Source organism: Rhinolophus ferrumequinum, chromosome 6 (assembly GCF_004115265.2).
Source record: "Rhinolophus ferrumequinum isolate MPI-CBG mRhiFer1 chromosome 6, mRhiFer1_v1.p, whole genome shotgun sequence".
Taxonomy (NCBI): Eukaryota; Metazoa; Chordata; class Mammalia; order Chiroptera; family Rhinolophidae; genus Rhinolophus; species Rhinolophus ferrumequinum.
In genome coordinates this window covers 80,109,749-80,132,341 of record NC_046289.1, presented here as the reverse complement: position 1 = coordinate 80,132,341, position 22,593 = coordinate 80,109,749, and the positions used below count along the sequence as shown (strand labels likewise).

Below are 22,593 nucleotides of genomic sequence, written 5' to 3'. Positions count from 1 at the left end.
CTCCAATTATGTCCTTTAAGCGGGCATATTTTATTTTCAATGCGTTTGAAAGATGTTTGAAGGGAATAACCACGGACATACTTAGGAACACGAACCGCAGGAGTCAAAAGCACACTCTCAGTGCTGCTGCTTACTGGGAACGCCACTGGGCCTGAATTTATGCTTTTTGGAGCCTCAGTCCTCACATCTGTACAACGGAGATAATTTCGATACTATTTACTTCCCAGGCTTGTGGTGACAGGTTTTCGTTTCCGTGAGCTGCGGCGCAGTTTGCATCCATGGACCGAAGGGAGCCGCTTTTCCTCCCGCGATGCACTTCCTTGCGCGAGGAAGGGTGACCAGTGGGGTGGAGGGGAAGCGCGTGGCGGAGTACAGGTCGCCCGGCTGGAGGCTCGGCAAGGACAACTTGGGCGGCAGCTTCGCCGTGCAGCACGGGGCCTTCAGCAGCAGCGCGTTAAGCGTGTAGACGCCGTGCAATACTAGCAGGGCGTGCGTGCATCAGTGTGCGCGGGCTGCCGGGAGCGCGCTCGCATCGACTGCAAAGCGTAAAAGCGCCGCGGCGTACGGTAGAAAAGCGACAGCTGATAAAGCCGAGGGAATCCGAGGCCCCGGGGGCCCGAGCGCCTTGGCTGTGGCGGCGACGCGTCCTGCCTGTTGGCGCCTCAGCGCCGCTGGCCGACGGGTGTCCGCAGCGCCCCACGTGGCGGCCAGCCGGGTCGCTGCCAGGAGAGCCGATTTGCTCCGCCCCCGCGGAGCTCAGCTGCCCTGCTCAGCATCCCCGCCCAGCTCTCGCCCGACCCTCTCCCTTCCCCCTCTCGGATCGCGATGGACGCGGCCTCCCCCCGCCGCTGCTGGCAGCACCGCGCGGGCCTCTGAGCTGCGGGGCCTGAGGAGCCGCGTGCCGGCGACTGGACTTGAGCTGGCTTTCTCCCATCAGGGAACCTCTCGCTTTTCTGTCACCAGGTCCCCGCGGAGGAAGGGGAGGGACGAGGCGCGGCTTTTCCTGTGCCGCCTGCCCGGCTCGACCTGCGCGGCCTGCGGCTTCCTGGGAACTCGAGGGCCGCGGCCGGGCCTGGCTCTGCCCGCGGCCTGCTTGGAGCTGGACTGGAGTGGTTTGGAACGACAAGCCCGGGTAAGCTTGAGGGAACGGGAGGCGGGAGCTCCTTGGGCGGTCGGAAGGGCCAGGCCTGGGGGGGTCAGGATACGGGATGCCGGGCGACGGGCCGGGAGCGAGAGCTCCCGGACCCTAGTGAGGTCAGGTGGGCTGCTGCCGACTCACCCGCTTAGCCCCTTTGTTTCTCTCCCCTGGCCCTGCCCGCGGCGGGGCCCGGCTTGCGAGAGCCTGAGCCCAAGGCGGCCCCCCCTTGCCCTTCAGAAGGGTTCGCTGCCGGGCCAGGCCGGGGACGACCCGCCGGGCCTCGGGAGTTCAGGGCGCCGCTCCCGGGAGACCCGCTGTCCTGCCCCGCGGCCTCCTCTCGGGCACGGAGGCTTGCTTTTTCTCCTTCAGAACTTCCCCCTTCTCCTAGACACAGGTAGCTAACTTGGCTGGGTTTGGTGCGGGGAAACCGGAGCGCGGTGCCTGCGCCTCCCGGCGCGGGGCTCGGCTGGGCCCGGAGTGTTGGGTCATCCTGCTGGTCGCCGCCGTTGGGTGCCCACTGGTACCCGCCTCTGGATTCAGACACCTGCAGCTGGGTTACGTGGGACCTAAAGCTGTCCTCTTGTCAGGGAGTTTACAAGCTTTGGTAACGACTTGCCTGTTGGGGCTGCTTCTCTGTTTTGTGTATATGGTGTATATTTTTAACCAACTGCTCCATTCTGCGGGGATGGGGAAAGAGGGACATAGCTAGTTCATTGCATTTACTTTTAGCATTTCTTTTTAAACTTTGAAGAACAGTTGCTAAAACTGCCAAAATAATCAACCAAGTCTTTATTCATAGATAGATTTTTCTATCTAATTATCGTTTGTATTTGGAGATCTTAAGAATAGCAGTAAGTAAATTGAGAAGTCAGCAGAATTGTGAAATTAGAGCTAATTTTAATGCAGAAACTTAATTTGGAGGGGGATGGGATCAAACTGCTTAACTCTCCTCAAAATACTGACTCTAACCTTTATCTTAAGATCAGTTTTGGGTGGAGGAGGGGGGAAGAGGTTTGCTGGAAAAAAAAGAACCTTTAGTAAGGTGTTCTTTGCCTTTTGGCACAGACGTTAGTGATAGCAGTAGTGGGATCCGAAGCTTGTTTGACTGTCTTTGACAAAGACAGCTCTGGTTTCCAGTTAAGCAGCAACCTAATCAGCTTATACTCTTGTGCAAAACTGGTTTTTATTTAGTATGATATATGAACGTTAAACCTGAGGAATAAGGGCAGTTGAAAAACTTAGTTAAGCACTATATCTAAACATACTTATGAGTCTTTTCTAATTCCTAGGAGTACATCACGAAAATTTGGTTCTAGCTGATATAAAGGAAAAAATTTTAAACCCAAGCTGATCAGTCCTGGACATTTAAAGGACTTTTTCCCTTTTTTAATTTAAGCAAAGAGGCTTTTAAAAAACCATGGCAGATGTGGATCCGGATACATTACTGGAGTGGCTACAGATGGGACAGGGAGATGAAAGGGACATGCAACTAATAGCCCTTGAACAGCTATGCATGCTGCTTTTGATGTCTGACAACGTGGATCGTTGTTTTGAAACGTAAGTACATCCCTTCTTCATCTTCCTTTGGGGTTGCTGTAATGACATTTGTTTTCAGCCATTTGCTGACTTCAGTTTGTGTAGAATTTTTTCTAGGGAGTTTTACAATTTTTTTTTAACTTTATGCAGTTTTGCATTTACATTTTTCTGAGAAATAAAAATTGGTATGTGAAGTAACTTGAGTAATGATAATTGTCATGACACAAATACATGTTTGTTGAATGAATAGGGTTTAGTAGGGAGTACTATTTTAACCCATACCTTGGTTGATTCATTTTCAAAATATGTCACGAACTGGGAAAATACAAACACTTTCCTTCTTTAAACGTAGCTATTTCTGTACCAAGAAATTGATGTGGAAATATAGATGATAATGAAAATATGTTTACAACTGCCCATTTCTTTGTAGGTATTAAGTAATATGACATCATATGTTTGTTACAACAAATCATTGATTTGTAAATTTCAATTTGGAGGGTATAAATTGGATGTTACCCACATAGTATACTTTTTGGAATAGTAGGAACATTTTGAAGTTTGGAGAGTTTAAACAATTTTATTTAAAGGTTATACTGTAGAATTTGTGCAAAACTGTAAAAGAATTTATTATTAGATTGGCCATTAATGCCACGTTTTTCCTCTTATGTGATACTTGCTGAGTAATCATTCTTCTGAATGCTGAATACATTTGGTTTTTACTGTTTATTTTACATTTTGTATCTACCATTTTAAATTCCAATAATAAGTAAATGAAAACTCACTTGTTTCTATATTTGTTTTAACAACCATTTTGAGATAATTAATAGAAAATATTTGAGGTGTTGACATAAAATTTGGTATAATTATCTTAATTTTTCTGAGGTGGCAATAAAGGCTGTATTACTCACTAAATTGACAAAGTATTTTTAATTGTCTACATTTTTGAATGAATAAGTATTGAAAATGAATTAATAAATTAATAATTCTTAGTTGTAAATCTCATTAAAACAGTCTACTATTAAGGTAAAGATCCTTATAAACAAAATTTCTGAATCACAATCTGTTAGCAGCCCATTTATTTCAACTAGCTCTTCTTATTGACAAACTTTGAGTACATCACAATTCAGCCCCTTATTTGACATTTGTTTTAGCAGGATTCATAGAAAAACGCAGTAGAATTTTGAGTATTCATAGATTTCATTAGAGGGTCTTCATTAACCTGAGAATTTTGGTATTTTGAAAAGTAAGTCAATCTTGCCAGGCAAATCAACTGTCATTTCATATCTCCTGTTAAGTACTAACATATAGTAGAAGTATTTGTAATGGCCTTAAAGTGTTAACCATATTGAAGCAATATTAAAATGTAAAACTTATCCCTATGTCAAATTCTACCATCCTAATAACATAATTGTTATACTTTCCATTTTCCCTTCCTGGCTTTATTCGTATTTGATACGTATTTTAAGAAATGAAATTAAAGTCAGATGTGATTTATATGTTTTATTTACTAAGTGAAGATACAAGAATATTCAAATTGGAATGGTCAACCCTGTTTCATGTAGCATACCTGTAATTTGTCTATCAAAAATAGACATTTGATTAAATTTATGACAATTATTTTTTTAAAAACATAGTTTGCTTGCTTCTTTGTTCTACATGTAGACAGATTTTCTTGTTTTCGCAAGGAAGGAAAATTGTCTTGGTTCCTGTAAACCAGAGAGGCAGCATGGTGAGGTGGGAAGAATGGGCTGTAGCATCAGAGACTTGGGTTCAGATTTTTGGTCAGCTACATGCAATATAGCCACTGAGAGCCTTACTTTCTTCCTCTAAAATGGCAGTGATCTTATTTCTGGTAAGCTTCTTGTGAGGAGCAAAGGAAAGAATGTATGTGAAAAATGTTTTGTGTAAAGTGGGCTATTAAATGTCATTATTATTAAATATTTAATTTTGAATTTTATTTTGGGACTGATTGATTTTGTAGTCTTTACATTCTTTGAAACTGTCAACAAATAAGGCAGTGGAAAATCAAGATGATCATATTTTGGATATTGGTGAAAATCTCCCAAACCAACTTAATTTGTTAAGATAGTAGCAAATAGTCCTTACTTAGGTCGTATAAAGCACAGGATGTCTATATGTTCAGATATGTTTTTGCCTGATTAGCTTGTGTTAATAGTTAAATGTCTGTTTTGTCAGGAAAGGCAGAAGGCGTGGTAGAAATAATGGCCTTTGGAATGGGATGACTTGGGTTCAGGTTTTTGTGAGGATTAAATAGGATAATACTTGTGAAATGCCTAGCACAGTACTTTCCACATAATAAAGTATTTCTTTTCCTTTAACTAGTATAGTATGTGGCTCTCCATGTTTTTGTACCAGTTTTGCTAGCCTTTTCCAGTTAAGGAATACACAAATTCTGTGAAACTGAGATGGCTTTTTTCTTTTTTAATATTTTATTGGGGAAGGGGAACAGGACTTTATTGGGGAACCAATGTGTATGTACTTCCAGGATTTTTTCCAAGTCAAGTTGTTCTTTGAATTGTAGTTGTGTAATTCAGCTCCAGGTCCAGTTGCCATTGTTAGTTGCAGGGGGCGTAGCCCACCATTCCTTGCGGGAGTCGAGGAATCGAACCAGCAACTTTGTGGTTGAGAGCCCACTGGCCCATGTGGGAATCGAACCGGCAGCTTTTGGCATTAGGAGCACAGAGCTCCAACCGCCTGAGGCACCAGGCCGGCCCAAGCTGGGATGCTTCTTATTAATGCCTGAACCTAAGGCAATGCTCTAGAAAGTAAAATTCCGGTTCAGGGTTGGTTTTTGCTTTCATCTGTGATATATCATTGAATTAAATTTAATATAAATTTGAAGTTTAATGTTACAGACCACTGTTTTACATTCACATTAAAACAGTTGATCAGCATGCATATTGTTATAAGTAGATAAATCCTGGGCAGTTGTAGATCCTGCTACTAAATCTTTAGATAATATAATTTAAAAGTGATGTTTTTCTGAGAAGAATCTAAGATCTCCCCAGAATATCTAGAAAATGGAATATTAGCAGTATTGCTTTTAGGTACTGGAAGTCTCTATTTAAAAAAAAAAATCGGTTTACCTAATTATGGGCACAAAAGGATATGCTACCTGAGTAAAGCTTTTGATTTTATCTTAAGAGCAATGGGAAGGCATTGAAGTGCTGTTAAAGAGTGAGTGATGTGATTCAATTTGTCTTTTAAAAACATTACCTGTTTTATGGAGAATAGACGGGTGGGGAGGACCGAAAGAACAAATGCTTGTAGACTTCGTAGGATATGATCCAGAGAGGGAGAGTTGTAATAAAAATAGAAAGAAGTGGATAGATTTGAGAAAGACTTAGGAGGTAAAATAGGACTTGTTGAATGATTGGATATGAGAGTGAGAAAGAAGGAGGTATTATGGATGACTCAGGTTACAATGAGTGATGATGTCATTCATTGAGAGAGAACCCTGGAAGGAGGACCTTGTTTTGAGGGGCTGAGATAATGAGTTTGTGTTTGGTTGGATTCTCATATCTGCTTCTGCGTTCAATCTGTTGCATTATGTTGTTTTCATCGAAATATATATATAAAAAATCATTCTCTGTTGATTTAGTTTGAAAAGGGAAGACTGTTGTAATGATTTTTTTTAACACATAATTATGGATATTCCCTTTGATACCATAGCAAACTGGACAAGTGATAGTTTCTTAAGGGAGTTACTTCTAATGTGGATTCTGAAATCATATCAGTGAACTTTTTGTACTCTGGTACATTAAAATCTGTTGGTCTCTTTTGTACATTGAGTGGATTTTTAACTCATGTTTAAGTCAGTAAAATCATACACCGGTCATATGAAAAGTGTTGGTCTACTGAGTTTTACAGACTTTCCAAATGTTGACATGTCATTCTGCAGTATCACAAACAAATTTGCTATTATGACTAATGATTTCATTAGAAAAGTCTTTAAATATTGGGAAGCTGTCAAGCTCATGGTATCAGATACAAGTTTTCCAAAATTGTAATTTTTGCTCGAACACTTGAGTATTATCATTGGCAGCAGATACTGTCAAATTGTTTTTCTTTTTTCTTTTTTTTTTTTTTAAAGATTTTATTGGGGAAGGGGAACAGGACTTTATTGGGGAACAGTGTGTACTTCCAGGCCTGTTTTCCAAGTCAAGTTGTTGTCCTTTCAATCTTAGTTGTGGAGGGTGCCGTTCAGCTTCAAGTTGTTGTCCTTTCAGTCTTAGTTGTGGAGGGCGCAGCTCAGCTCCAGGTCCAGTTGCCGTTGCTAGTTGCAGGGGGCACAGCCCACCATCCCTTGCGGGAGTCGAACCGGGCAACTGTGGTTGAGACGACGCGCGCTCCAACCAACTGAGCCATCCGGGAGCTCAGTGGCAGCTCAGCTCAAGGTGCCGTGTTCAATTTTAGTTGCAGGGGGCGCTTCCCACCATCCCTTGCAGGACTCGAGGAATCGAACTGACAACCTTGTGGTTGAGAGCCGCACTCTTAACCAACAACTGAGCCATCGGGGAGGCAGCTCAGCTCAAGGTGCCGTGTTCAATCTTAGTTGCAGGGGGCAGAGCCCACCATCCCTTGCGGGACTTGCGGAATTGAACTGGCAATCATATGGTTAAGAGCCCACTGGCCCACGTGGGAATCGAACCGGCAGCCTTCGGAGTTAGGAGCATGGAGCTCTCTAACCGCCTGAGCCACCGGCCGGCCCCCAAATTGTTTTTCTTGAAGTGTAAGGCTTACTTCATTAATTTTTAAGAAAATGTTTGCCAGATATCCAAGTCTAATAACCACAGTTTGTCTGAAGTTCTTTCAAGTAAAAATGGTGTTGCATGAAAAAAGTAGCTCTAAAAGTTTGGCTCTAAAGGTTGTACTTTTCCTTGACACAACCATCATTTGTGGGTATGCAGAAGTGCTTTATGCTTATTTCCCATTTCCTTAATTAGAATATTAAACAGATATGTACTTAAGGGTTGAGATCAGTAAAATTAATAATTTTTTTGCTTCATTAAGGTTATTCTGTAGTGAAACTGGCTTTGTAAAATTTTTTCCCATGCTAGAGCTTGGGACTAAGTACAGTTTAGTGCTGCTGCTTTGATTTATGCTAAAGCACAAGCAGTTTTATCCACCATTTCTTTTGCATTGTTAGTTTACATGTCAATACAGGAAAGAAAATGATTCAAGAAGAGACAGGACAGTTGTGTTGAATACTGGTGACAGGTCTATCTAGTAGGGTGAACTTTGGATTTAGCAACATTCTCAAGGTCATTGATCTTAATGAGGGCTGAGTGGAGTGGTGATGAGGGGCAGATTTGAGTGGGTTGCGGAGTAAGAAGGACATGAAGAGTGAAGACAGAGCGTGAGAAAAACGTTTTTGAGAAGTTGGATTGATATGGAGGTGTGGGACTTTTTCTTTTAAAGGTCTAAGAGAATGAATAACCCATAGTGTAAAGGTTCTGAGTAGCTGGGAGAGAATTGGTCAGGAGTCAGGAGCAGTGCTTTTTAAACTTTAATCTGGGTAATGTGAATCACCTGGGGATCTAAGATGCAAATTGTGATTCAGTTGGACTGGTGTGATGCCTGACATTCTGCATTCCTAATAAGCCCCCAGATAATGCTGAAGCTGTTGGTCAGAAAAAAATCCCACGTTGAGTAGCAAAGCTTTGATCCTGTGGTGGAGAGATAAGTTTTAGGTAGTGTTCCTTGTTGTAAAACCGGGAAGGTGGAGAGGTTAGATGCATATGTTTTAGGTTTGATAGTAAAAAGTTGAAGGGATTTCTGTCTGATGACGTCTATTTTCTCCCTGATGTAGAAGAGAAAAAAGAATATCTAGGATTAGTGTGGGGAAGTGGTTATGATCAGATAGTGCTGTGAGCTTTGTAATAGATATTCCTGCCTCTAAGCTAACTATGCTCAGAATTATAGTTTTAAAATATTTTTATGGTCCTTTATTGAAGTATAATTGACCATAGTCTTAAAATATTGATTTGATTGTCCCATTCTCTTTTATGAAATCTTTTAGTTTCTTTACCTAATGGATAAGATTTAAATTCCTTCAGAGATCTCTCCTGCATTCTCACATACATACTACCGCTACTTTGGTTTTTCTATTGATAAGCATAATGCCTGGCATACAATAGCTAATATCCGGATATTGAGTAGGTGAAGAAGTTCTTTATATTGTGCCTGTTTTCCTTTTAGGTTTAAAATGCCTCTAGAAGGTATTTCTATGTACCCCAACCAAACTGGTTGTGGGGCATGCAGGAGAAGGAACGTTGTATTCTTGTAGTAGAAATGGCATCATTATGTATTTTCCCTACCCCCTTAACATTAATGGACTTGCCTTTTCCATATTGACTCTTGTTTTCTTCTACCCAATGATAGGTTTATAAGGAAGTGAAATTACTTTCTTTGATCAGCCCTGCAGCTTTCCTTCCCTGATTGCAGAATGTTCACCATATCGAATACATACAATCCTGAAATGTTAAATAAGTGCATTTCTGTAGACAGCAACTGTGTGTCCAGTATATGCTTCCAGGCAGTGGACGGCAGAGGGAGGTGCTGGAAGATGAGAGACATTCTCTGCCAGGGTTCTTCAAGTTGGGCTCTAGGGAGCCAGTAGATAATGAGCTTCAGTAAGCTTTCATTAAGTTTACCAAAGTGTCTGCCACCTTAAAAATGTAAAAAACAAACCACTTCCAGTTTATTGCAGTGTATGTTTACTGTGCATCCTTGTTGACTGTCATTAGACCTTTGAGTTCCTCATAGCTCAGCACTGTCTTACTCATCTTTGTAGCCTTCCCCGCAACAACTAGCACAACAGTTGGCATAAAAAGGCATTCAGTAGATACTTGTTGAATGAATTGCAGTTAGGTTTGTGTGTATATTTTAATTGGAGGAAAGCAAGTCTACATATTGGAATTTGACTTAATCCTTTTTCTTTGAGAGGGTAGGCCATAATTTTCAACTGCTTTGCCAGGAGTTATTTTTAATTGAGCAATACAGAAAGAGTCAAGGCTGGGAGCAGGGGTAATAATAGAATAAAAGATGAAATGGATCAAAAGGTGTTATTTTCATCTTCAAGAAACCAAGTTTATTAATTAATCTTTTTTTTTTTTAAGAGTTTTTTTTTTGGGGGGAGGGAAGGGGTACAGGACTTTATTGGGGAACAGTGTGTACTTCAGGGACTTTTTTCCAAGTCAAGTTGTTGTCCTTTCAATCTTAGTTGTGGAGGGCACAACTCAGCTCCAGGTCCAGTTGTCGTTTCTAGTTGCAGGGGGTCTAGCCCACCATCCCTTGTGGGAGTCAAACCGACAACTTTGTGGTTGAGAGGACGCGCTCCAATCAACTGAGCCATCCGGGAGCTCAGTGGCAGCTCAGCTCAAGGTGCCATGTTCAATCTTAAGTTGCAGGGAGCGCTGCCCACCATCCCTTGTGGGACTCGAGGAATCGAACTGGCAACCTTGTGGTTAAGAGCCCGCGCTCCAACCAAGTGAGCCATCCGGGAGGCAGCTCAGCTCAAGGTGCCGTGTTCAATCTTAGTTGCAGGGGGCAGAGCCCACCATCCCTTGCGGGACTCAAGGAGTTGAACCAGCAACCTTGTGGTTGAGAGCCCACTGGCACATGTGGGAATCGAACCGGCAGCCTTCAGAGTTAGGAGCACGGAGCTCCAACCACCTGAGCCACCAGGCTGGTCCTTGAGACCTTTTTTAATACAAGCATTTGTTACTATAAATTTCTCTTTTCTGCTTTAGTTGATGTTGTATATTCATTTTCATTTGGTTCATAATATTTTAAAATTTTCTTTGAAACTTTGTTTTTACCCTTGGGTTATTTAGAAGTGTGTTGCTTAATTTCCAAATATTTGGGGATTTTCCAGATGTTTTTGTGTTACTGTTGTGGCTAGAGAACATACAGTATAGTATTTCCCTGAAAATAAGACCTAACCGGAAAATAAGCCGTAGCATGATTTTTCAGGATGCTCGTAATATAAAATAAGCCCTAATGTGTCTGTTGCAGCCAAAATTAATGAGACCTGGTCTTATTTTCGGGGAAATACGGTAGGGCTTATTTTATATTAGGAGCATCCTGAAAAAATCATGCTAGGGCTTATTTTCTGGTTAGGTCTTATTTTTGGGGAAACACGTACTTCATATTATCTTAAATGTGTTAAGATTTGTTTTATGGCCCATGATACGGTCTATTTTTGATAAATGGTCCACATGCACTTGAGAAGAATGTATATTCTGTTGTTGGATGGAATGTTCTACAAGTATCAAATTAGGTCAAGTTGATTGATAGTGTTGTTCAGTCTGTATCCCTCTTGGTTGTTTTTTTTTTCCTTCTTCCCTAATCCGCCATATTGAAAAAGTCCCTATATCAGATCCCCTCGTGGTTTTCTGTTTTTTTTTAAACTTTTATTTATTTAAGTGTATTTTCCCAGGACCCATCAGCTCTAAGTCAAGTAGTTGTTTCAACCTAGTTGTGGAGGGTGCAGCTCACACTGGCCCATTCTATTTTGTTTTATAGGTTACTGAGGGAAGTATTGAAGTCTCCAAGGATGACTGTAGATTTATCTGTTTCTCTTCAATTCTCTCAGTTGTACATAATACATTTTGCATTATGTATTTTGAAATCCTGTGCTTTTAAGCTTGACATTTTCTTGGTGAATTGATCCTTTTATCATTATGTAATGTCCCTCTTGATCTCTAGTAATTTTCCTTGTTCTGGAGTTTACTTTGTCTGATATAAATATACCCACTCAAACTTTTTTTTGATAATGTTTCTTTAGTATATCTTTTTTGAGTTTTAACTAATTACATATAACATGGGTTTCCTGTAGACATACGGCTGGCTTGTGTTTTTTAATCTAACCGGACAATCTGTTTTTAATTGGTGAGTTTAGACCAATTACATTTAATGTAATTTTTGGTATGTTTGAATATGTGTTTAACGTTTTATTATTTGTTTTGTTTTGTTTTTAAATGTATTTTTTTTTCAATTGAGGAATATTGGGGAACAGTGTGTTTCTCCAGGGCCCATCCGCTCCGAGTTGTCCTTAATCTAGTTGTGGAGGGTGCAGCTCAGCTCCAAGTCCAGTCGCCATTTTCAATCTTTAGTTGCAGGGGGCGCAGCCCACCATCTCATGCGGGAATTGCACCGGCAACTCTGTTGTTCAGAGTGCACGCTCTAACCAACTGAGCCATCCGGCCACCCCTATTGTCTTTTTGTTGTTTTATTATTGTTGTTGTTTCTCTTTCCAGTCTTTTGAATTACTTGAATATTTTATAGCATTCTATTTAATTTGCCTATTGACTTTTTTGGTTATGTCTCTTTGTATTTTTCAGTGATTGCTCTAGGGATTACAATTAATTTAGAGTTAATATATTACCGTTTAAAACAGGGGTGTCCAAATTGCGGCCCGCAGGCCACCTGCGTCCCGCAGTCCATTTTTAATTGGCCTGCAGCAAATTCCAAAAATATATTTAGTTCACTTAAATAAACCAGGTGAGGCAATACGTACTTCACCTTGAGTGAGTGGTCCAGCTGTTTGTGTATTTTACCGCATATGGCCCTTGGTGAAAAACGTTGAAAAAAGTTTGGACACCCCTGGTTTAAAGTAAAATGAACAACCCTTTATGTTCTCTTTATGTTATAGTTGTCTTATGTATTAAATCTACCTACATTGAAAATCTGAAGATACAGTGTTATAATTTTTGGTTTTAGTAGTCAGTTTAAAAGGAGAAAAATAATCTATTACATTTACCCAGATATTTATCATTTCTATTGCTCTTCCTTCATTCCCGAAGTTCCATGTATGTCTTTGGTATCATTTTCTTTCATCCTGAAGAATTTTCTTTAGCATTTCGTTTAAGGGAAGTCTATTGGTGATGAATTCTCTTAGTTTTTCTTTATCTGAGAATGTCTTTATTTTGCCTTCATCCTGTGAAGATACTTGTGCTGGATCTAGAATTTTGGAATGGCAATTCTTTCCAACATTTTAAAGCTGTTGTTCCACTGTCTTCTGGCCTTTATGATTTCTGATAAGAAATCTGAATTCATTCTAATTTTTGTGTTGTTTTTCCTCTTGCTGCTTTCAAGAATTTTTGCAGTTTAATTATGATTTGTCTGTGCATTGTTGTCTTTGAACTTGTTGTATTTGAGGTTTGCTGAGCTTCTTGAATCTGTATGTCTGTCAAGAAATTTGAGAAGTTTCTTCAAATCTATTTTCTGTACCAGCTTTTTATTTTTTTCGTCCTGGGACTCCAATGAAACAACTGTTATACTTTTTGATATGTTCCCTAGGTCCCTAAGACTTCCTTCCTCAACTCCCTAATCTTTTTTCTCTGTTCTTCAAATTGGATAATTTTTATTGATCTGTCTTCACATTCACTGACTATGTCATCTTCATTCTGTTCTTGAGTCCATCCAGTGAATTTTTTTACTTCATAAATAGTATTTTTCATTTGAATGTTTTTCACACTTTCTATTTCTCTGTTGAAAATGTCTGTTTACAATTATTTCAAGAATGTTCACACATTTACTTCATGAAATATAGCTATAGCTGATTTAGAGTTCTCTCTGATAATGTTAACATCTACGTTGTTTCAGGCTTATGTCTGTTGACTCTTCTTGAGTTGGACAAATCAGATTGTATCCATTATTGTGTTTCAAGATCAGATTGTATTGATTCTTTGTGTTTCAAGATACTTTGGATTTTATCCTAGACATTTGGATTATTATCTTGTGAGACTGGATTTCATGAGGTATGTTGATTTTGTTGTTGTTTTGTTTTGTCATGTAGTCAACCTAGGTAAATTAGACTGCAAGTTCTGACTTGCCATCTCTGTGTGGTGGTTCCAGGGTCTGTGGTTTCAAGGCCTTTGTTATGATGTTTGGGTTTATGCTGGTATGTGTCACTTAGCGTTTAGTCTGCGACTTGGGTAGTAGATTGTGTCATAGTTCAGTTGTCAAAGTCATTAGCTCTGTCCTTCACATGTACAGTGAAGGTGAGCTTGGGACTTGTGTCAGGGATCCCTTTTCTAGCTCTTTCCGAGATTTCTCTTAAATCTTTTGGCTACCACGAGCCCTTTTTACTAGTGTTCTAGCTAGAAAGCTGGGACTCTTTTGGAGTTTTAGCCACACTTCTCTCCATCCTCTTCCCTTCCCCCTTGTGCTGTCATTCACTTTCTGGGACTGCCCTGCAGGTAAAAGGAGTGAGAGAAAAGAGAGAAGAAAATAATAGGATTCTTCTCTTGCTGATTTGACCACAGGGTTTCCTTTTCTTAGTTCTCAGTTCTCCTGGGCCTTAGATGCTTGTGGCACCTCCACTGTACTGTGCACGTGTCACTAATGATTTAGTCTGGGGCTTGTACCTTGGGCTGACCTTGGGGCCAGACTCAGAGGAAAAAAACCCCAGGAGTTTCTTCCCATATCCTCTGGCTCACAGAGGCCCCCTTTCTTGGTTCTCTCCGAGTTTTGTTGTGTGCTTCTGCTATACAGTTTTCAGGCTTGGCCTATTCAGGGGTCAGAACCAGAAAAGAAAACAGGAGAGGAAAAAAGCCCTTGAAACACACTTCCATCAAGTGTCATTTAAGTTTTGACATCCTTCCCCCATCCATCTGCTCTTATCTACTTTTCAGAGTCCTTAGATAATTACTTTTTTTTGTTCTGTCTCAAGTTTTTGGCTATAATCATTGAGAGATACTGGCTGTAATAAGCTTACTCCAGTTGACTAGCTCCAAATTTCACATTTATTTTGTAGGAGTTACAAAATATTAGGTTGGTGCAAAGGTAGTTGCGGTTTAAAAGGTTAAAAACAATTGCAAAAACTGCAGTTACTTTTGCACCAACTACTTCTGCACCAACCTAATATGTTTGTTTCAAAAATTGGAAAATCAAAATTAAGAGAATGAAAATTATCTATAATTGCACCATCTAGAAATAAGCCATTTTAACTTTTTGCTCTAGTTTCTTCTATCATTATAAACCCCCCAATGGATATAATTTTTGGGTATAATTTTTCCTTTTCTTTTATCTAATATTTCTGTCAAACAATATTTGTATCATACTAAGTTCTTAGTAAGCAGTTTTTTTAAAAACCTGCATAATCTATCATGTATGTGTCATGTACTTGATCACGCCCTGGTTATTAGATATATGGGTCACATATATATTATAAAACATGCTCGCAGTGAACATCTTTGTACATGCATTTTTGCTTGATAATATATTTTTTGAACTGCTGACTTCAAAATTACATATAAGAGGAAATCAAAGTTCCCTTATCAGTTTGAAATAATATTTAATTATTTTTAGAAGTCTGACCAAATATGTTTGTCTAAAATTACCTTCTCATTACTAACTGCAAAACGGTACTGTTTTTGGTAGAGGTCCTTGTGGTTTATGATTGTTTTGAACTTTAGAGTGGATTGTCAGAAAATCTAATTGAAGATAATGTTACAAGTTTTCATTCCTTGGAGAACAGATGAGAAGGTTAATAAATTTTGATTTTTATCTTCTATGAGAAATTGGAATGAAAATTTTAAAACGATGTTAAGGTATGCCCAGTATGGTAGTTTTATGTTTTGTATCCGCCTCAAGTACATATTCACACAGAAATCAAGTCTGTATCAAATATACAGAAATAAAATATGAATGATTGATTTACTTTGGAATTTATTAATGACTTTTGCTATTTTAATTAGAGACTGTGTGTGTGTGTGTGTGTGTGTGTGTGTGTGTACTTTAGATTGTTTTTTATTTTCTTGGTGGGGGTTTGAATATCCTGTGTTTAATTGTAAAAGTTTGTTAATCTGCTGTAGATAGCCAAATTTTATGAAATATAGTTTAAAAATATTTATCAATTTAACAGTAATATTTGATGTGGCCTAGGAGTGGGGAAATAGGTACTGTAAATGCTTCTGATGGGATTATACATTGGTATAGCTTCTTTAGAAGTCAGTTTGATATCTGTCAAATAAAAATGTACACACAGACACACTTATAAGAATCTTCATAAATACTGGTACAGGTATGCAAAGATATACTTCAAGATTGTTCACTGTATCAAATAGTAAAAACATGGAAGTCATTTAAATGGTTAATAACGTATGGCTATTCATTATAATAGATATTATGTAGACATTAGAAAGATTGAGTTCTATTTCTATTTGTGGAATGGTGGCCACTACATATTGAGTAAGGTAATAAGCAAATTATAGGGTAGTATTTATAGTATGATTCTACTTGTAAACACCAAAAGCTTGATGACTAGGCACTGGAGTCATCTCATTACTTGTTCTCTCATGTGCCCTGAGTATTCATGTGCTGAATACTGGCATTTTCTAGTTGGGATCTCACCTAAGTTTGATAGTTGGAATACCTGCTGGCCTCACAAGGTGCCTACTTGGGCTTCCTCACAGCATGGTGCTTGTATTCCAAGAGCAATAAGTCCCAAGAGAAGCTAGTAGAAGCTCTTATTGGTTTAGCTTTAGAAGTCACAAAATGGTCGCTTTATTGTAATTATAAACCTGCCCAGATTCAATATTAATAATCTCAATAGGAAGAGTATCAAAGTTCCATTATAAAAAAGAATATATGGATATGTGGGATGGGATATAATGTAGATATTGTTCAAAAATACAGTCTCCCACATTATATAAGTTTTCAGGCTTTCATCCTTTGCGCATGCTGTTCTCCTTACTTAGAATACAAGAGCTTGTCTTTTTGACCAACTTCTGCCATAGGGTTTATTGAGCATCTTTTATGCCCCGAGCACTGTACTACATATTTTATATACATTATCTTAAATCCTTGCAATAGCTCTTCAAGGTAGAGAATACCTTGATTTAACTCAAACATTTTCCTTTTTTGTGAGGTCTTCCCTTTGGCAAATCCCCTGAGTTGAGCTGTCCCTCTCAGTACTTTTTATGAACCTATTTTTAGGTTTTTATTATAGCACTCATTATATTTATTTTTACCTAATTACATTGTCTTTCTCCTTAATAAACAACTTCTTGAGATGGATTATTTTCATGTAATCAATTTATCAAATATTTGAATGTCCATTAGAAATAAGTTACTGGGATTTGTTGTAGGAAAACAGATAAGTAAGGTGCAGACCCTGCTCTCAAGTAGCTCATGTTTTCATGGATGAGACAAGTAAATGGGAAAATACAATATAGTTTGATGGATGCTTTCGATAGATGGGTTTCACTGAATGCTCTGAAACCACCCATGAGGAACATAACTGAGAACAGGTACTAGTGAGGTTGGTCTAAGGCAGGTTTCTAGAGGAAGTACTTTCTGACTGAGTCGTCTTAAATTTTTTAAAATTTAATTTTAAAAGTTGCCTTGAAAAGGAATATGAGTGAGAAAGAGAAGAAGCAGGTAAAGAGTGTTTCTTACAGAGGGGACATGTGCAAGGACATGAGGACTTGGAAACTTTAGAGTGTGAAATAAGAGTAATTCTAATGTTTGGTAAAGGAAGAGTGGAGTGTTTTTGTGTGAAGGGGTGGAGAGGGGCAATGAATGATTCACAGGCAAGATTGTAATCCTGATGTGTTTGGATCTTATTCTCAGGGTAGTAGGGAACTCACAAAGTACTTTATCGGATTTGTGTTTTAGAAAAATAACTGGTGGTAGAGTGGAGAATGGACTGGAGAGTCTAGTGAGAGAGTCTATTGGGAAGCTGTTACAGTAATCTAGGTAAGAAATAATGAGGATTGGAATTCAAGGGACGGGAAAGATACGGAACAGATTTAGGAGGTAAAATCATCAAAATTAGGTACTGGATTTTGTATTTTAGAAACAAGAGTTTGGAAGAATTTTGATGTTTACTTGCATGGTGGGTTAGAGAATAAATAGTACGGGTTTTGGTCGGGCAACTTCATTTAGTTTGGGGCAGGTTGTGTTTGATGGGTCCTGAACACCTCCAGGTAGTGCTAGATGAGCAGGGGAGGCAGGTGGGTCTGTCGTTCTGGGATTTGGGAGACCAGTGTTGGCTAGAGTCTAAACTTGTCATTTTGCTAGGCTATTAAAAGATGGAAGTGGTTTCACTTTTTTGTGTAGTGGGAAGGTATGAGGCAGTGGGGGGAAGTGGGGAGAGGTGGGGGAAGGTGGGGGGCGGTGGATAACTTGATAGGGATTGGACCAGGCTGGAGGCATGTGGGATGGAGAAGTAGGTTGGTAAGGGAGCTGATGAAATTCTTTTTGTTTGGCGTCTCTTTCCATAAGGAGAAGGTTCTTATATTTTCCTGGTATCCGTCAACAAAACTTGTCTCTTATGCTTGGGTGCTGTATGAAATAAATCTCTACTCCTGAGGAGCTTACTGGCTTTTAGGAGAGAGTACAATGGATAACAAAAAGTGTAAACTATAAAGTAAATTAAGACAAAAAAAAAGGTACCTGCTTTGGATAGTTAGGAAAGAGAAGTCCGAAAGCTGAGGAGGTGACATTTAGGCTGATAGGAAGGATGACAAAGAGCCAGCGATGGGAAGAGTTGGGGGAAAAGCGTTTTAGACAGAGGAATCAGCACACATATTGCCATCTTTATTTATTTTCCTGTCTGTCTCTGTGGAAAACCATGAGTTTATACCAATATCTCTAGATCTGATCTAACACTACTGGCTTCATTGTAGTTTTCTCTTTCTGTATTTGCAACTGGATTCTGGTGAGAAACCTGACTCCCGTTATTTTTAATACATTTGTTTGATCATTTCCCTTGCATGTATCAGTTGCCCACTACTGGGGCCTTCCCCTGCACAGATGCCCTCTTCATCTTGCTCAAGCTCTGACATCCTGTGCCAGACTGACCTCCTCCTCCCTGTGGAGACACAAGTGCTAGATTTCTCTCGTATGTGGAAGTCAAGTGGCTGTTTCAGTCGTCCAAAGGAGTTTGAAGTTAGCTTAGATTAGGATTATAAAAGAGGATGTAGAGAGAAGTGGATAAATTTAGGATGTATTTTAGAGGGAAAATTGGTGAGGTTTAACTGATGGATGTGTAATGTAATGAACATGGAAAAAAAACTAAGGATGATATTTAGGTTCCTGACTTTCTGGATGGTTGTGACATTTATAAAGATGGTGATTTGGGGGTGGAGTCACATAACATGAGTTTTGTTTTTTGTGAATGTTTAACTCATTTTAAGATACTTGTGATAATTCTAAATGGAGATAGTGATATGAGTTACTTGGTAGAGGGTGAAGATAACATTTTGGGAGTTTTCATAGTATGTGGATGAGATTTATATCCACAGTGTATGAACTAAAGGAATAAATGAGCACAACTAGAGAGAGAAGAGAAGGGAGTTTAGGACTGAGGCTACAGTGGAAAACCAAGGGAGTCACAAAGTCAAGAGAAAATTGGGGGAAAAAAAGGTGTGAAATATTCATTGCAGACAGTGGAGGAAATGTAGCAGAGTTATTGGACATTGTGCTCATTTAAGGTTGGTGATCATGGGGCCGGCCCGGTGGCTCAGGCTGTTGGAGCTCCGTGCTCCTAACTCTGAAGGCTGCTGGTTCGATTCCCACATGGGCCAGTGGGCTCTCAACCACAAGGTTGCCAGTTCAATTCCTCAAGTCCCGCAAGGGATGGTGGGCAGCGCCCCCTGCAACTAAGATTGAACACGGCACCTTGAGCTGAGCTGCCGCTGAGCTCCCAGATGGCTCAGTTGGTTGCAGTACGTCCTCTCAACCACAAGGTTGCTGGTTCGACTCCCGCAAGGGATGGTGGGCTGTGCCCCCTGCAACTAACAATGGCAACTGGACCTGGAGCTGAGCTGCGCCCTCCACAACTAAGCCTGAAAGGACAACAACTTGACTTGGAAAAAAGTCCTGAAAGTACACACTGTTGTTCCCCAATAAAGTCCTGTTCCCCTTCCCCAATTTAAAAAAAAAAAAAAAAGATGGGTGATCATGAATTTATAATGAGATCCATTTTCTTGATTATGTAAATATTGTTTCTTAGTTAATCCCTCTGACATGAATTCAGACCCAGGGAAGGTCGTCGTTGTGGTTGTAGCCCAGAAAAAAGGCAAAGGACTTAAGAGGGTCTTGCTCCTGGCAGGTAGTCAAGTGCTTGTTAAATAACTGTAAAGCTCAACTTAAATTTAAAGACTAAGGTGACTTATCCAGGAACTTAGAATTTCTTTGGAAACGATACCAAAGAATTCCTTAACCAACAACTGAAAAGACACTTTTAAGGTTTATGTTTATATTGTGATGGCTGTATTAAAGCAGAATATACAGCAGAGGATGGTAGGAAACACTTGTTAGTAATTTTAGTTTCAATATGAACTTTCAAGTAATATAACTATAGTTCTTTCAACTATTCTGTACTTTTTAGAATTTATTAATTAATATTGGCATGTTTTCCCCTACCTCTGCTCAGTTTATAGTTAATTTGTATTGTTGAGATTTTGTAACTTGTTTTGGTTCTAAATTGAAAAAATTAGTAATATTTAAAACATGTGTGTATGTATGTATGTGTGTGTGTATACATGAATACTGTGTTTCCTCAAAAATAAGACCTAGCCGGACAATAAGCTCTAATGCGTCTTTTGGAGAAAAAAAAATGTGTCTATTGGTCTTATTTTACTATAAGACTGGGTCTTATATAGTATAATGTAATGTAAGACTGGGTCTTATATTAATTTTGGCTCCAAAAGACGCATTAGAGCTTACTCTCTGGCTAGGTCTTATTTTCAGGGAAACACAGTATTTTTAAATACCTTCTCATTGATGAAAGAGTAACTTAAGAGCTAGAAAAACATTTTTTTTTTCATGCCCAATAGCCAGAAGTACTACAGATGTTTTGTATCATACCTATGAACAGTTCACAAAGCAGGCTTTCATTATAGTTGACATGAAATAAGCTCTTACGTATGCAGACTATCTTTGTATTTCTTTCTAGAAATAAAATTGATAACAGTTAAAGTCTGAGAACCTGTGTTTAGAACTTGGTGTTTTTAGTTTTTTTATACTGGCCCTTTAACCATACTTGTTTATTCAGGAGATTCATCACATTTTGGGGAACACAGCAGGGAACAGTTACTCCACAAATTAGCAAATATGTAGTATATTTCCCTCTGAAATAGAGAAAGTTACACTAAACGTTTCTCTTAACTTTTATTTATTTATTTATTTATTTTTAAAAAAAGATTTTATTGGGGAAGGGCAACAGGACTTTATTGGGGAACAGTGTGTACTTCTAGGACGTTTTTCCAAGTCAAGTTGTTGTGTTTTCAGTCTTAGTTGTGGAGGGCACAGCTCAGCTCCAGGTCCAGTTGCCGTTGTTAGTTGCAGGTGGCACAGCCCACCATCCCTTGCAGGAGTCGAGGAATCGAACTGGCAACCTTGTGGTTGAGAGCCCACTGGCCCATGTGGGAATCGAACCGGCAGCCTTCGGAGTTAGGAGCATGGAGCTCTAACCGCCTGAGCCGCCGGGCCGGCCTTAACTTTTATTTTTTGATGTGTGGTTTTTGTACTGGATAGAAATAGAGATGAATTATTTTTAATATAAAGCATGTGGTAGATCCATTTTTGTCATTTGATTCAAGGACTGTCAACTTTTACATTTTATTTATTCAAAAGCTACTGTTTTGTATAGAAAAAAACATTACTTTTTTAGACTGTGTTGTTCCTTAGTAGTATTAATACTTTTACAATCTCTTGTTTTCCCTTTAGTTTACTACACATGCATAAGTGCTTTAAGATTCTGATAAGCTAGTCAGTCTTCTGGTCTTACCTGAGAAGTATCTCCTAGTCTCAAAGCATTTCCGCCTGAGAAAAATTATAAGTGACTACTTGACATAGGTTTTCAGTGTTGCTGTTTAATAAAAACCAGCTGTGTTTAGAAGTAGCTGGTCAATGAATGAATGCACAAGAGCTTCTAAAATCTTCTTTGATAAATTCCTGCTGCTATATACCTTAAGCTAGGATTATCTAACCAGATGTTAAAGAGTAGAGTTATTTTGAGGTTCATACAGATATTTTTGAAAAGCTACTAAGTATATGCATACACTAAAAATTGGAGGAAAAATAATTTCACTGAAACATGGAGAGTAGTACTACGTTCTGTGTTACCTGTAGCCAGCCCATTGAAATTTAGTCTATGCAGAGAACTTTGAATAATGTATTTGATCTCATGTAACAGATTTTACTAAATGTAAATTGTGGTCTTTCATATTTTAAATGTTGATTAAAGTATAGGGGATATTTATATCTCAGAAACTCTGCTTTTGATAAAACTGTCTTCGCAGGTTTATATAGCACGCATTAGACGGTTCGTAAGAGGGAAGGGGAGCTAAACTTAATTAATTTAATATGATGCCAAGGTACTGAGCTAAGTGTTTTAATGTGTATAATTTCATTTGCTCATCATATCATCCATATAAAGTAGGTATTGTTTAGATATTAGCTTTGTTTTATAAATGAGGAAACAGGACCAGAACGTTACAGAGCTGCTGTTCTATGTTTTACCCGGTCTGTTAAGCCCCAAATTAGCATTTGTTCCTATAAAATATGAACTGAATAATGTCTCTGGCCTTTGGGAACTCTTATTAATGTAAATAAAGAAATAAAGTGATACATGAAACACTGTGGGAACTCTTTTTATGAGGTTTTAGGAATATGAAAGTACCACTAAACTATTTGGGGAGGTTAGAGAAGATTCAGTTGATGTTTGAGCTGAGAATTGAATAGAAATTTTTTAACATGGTTTCAAGTTAATACTGCTACTTTAAACTGTTTACAACAATATTTTCAGCAATGGTGAAATTAGCATCTGAGTATTGTTACTGAATCAAAAGTAATGTGATAAATATTACCTAATACACATGCAGACACAGTATTAAGAGTGATGTATTATTATGTTAGTTTTATTATCTATTTTTTAA

At 39.0% G+C, this 22,593-nt stretch overlaps 1 protein-coding gene across 4 annotated transcripts in view; it reads left to right on the top strand.

Annotated features, from left to right (window-relative positions):
* Nucleotides 1-826: 826 nt before the first annotated feature.
* Nucleotides 827-22,593, top strand: part of HECTD1 (HECT domain E3 ubiquitin protein ligase 1) — an 86,214-nt gene continuing 64,447 nt past the window's right edge. For all 4 annotated transcript variants that reach the window (XM_033109681.1, XM_033109679.1, XM_033109678.1 and 1 more), the window contains exons 1-2: nt 827-1,132; nt 2,535-2,695. In XM_033109681.1, coding sequence (XP_032965572.1) covers nt 2,556-2,695 — 140 coding nt within the window. In that variant the 5' untranslated portion in view covers nt 827-1,132; nt 2,535-2,555. The remainder of the gene's footprint in view (nt 1,133-2,534; nt 2,696-22,593) is intronic.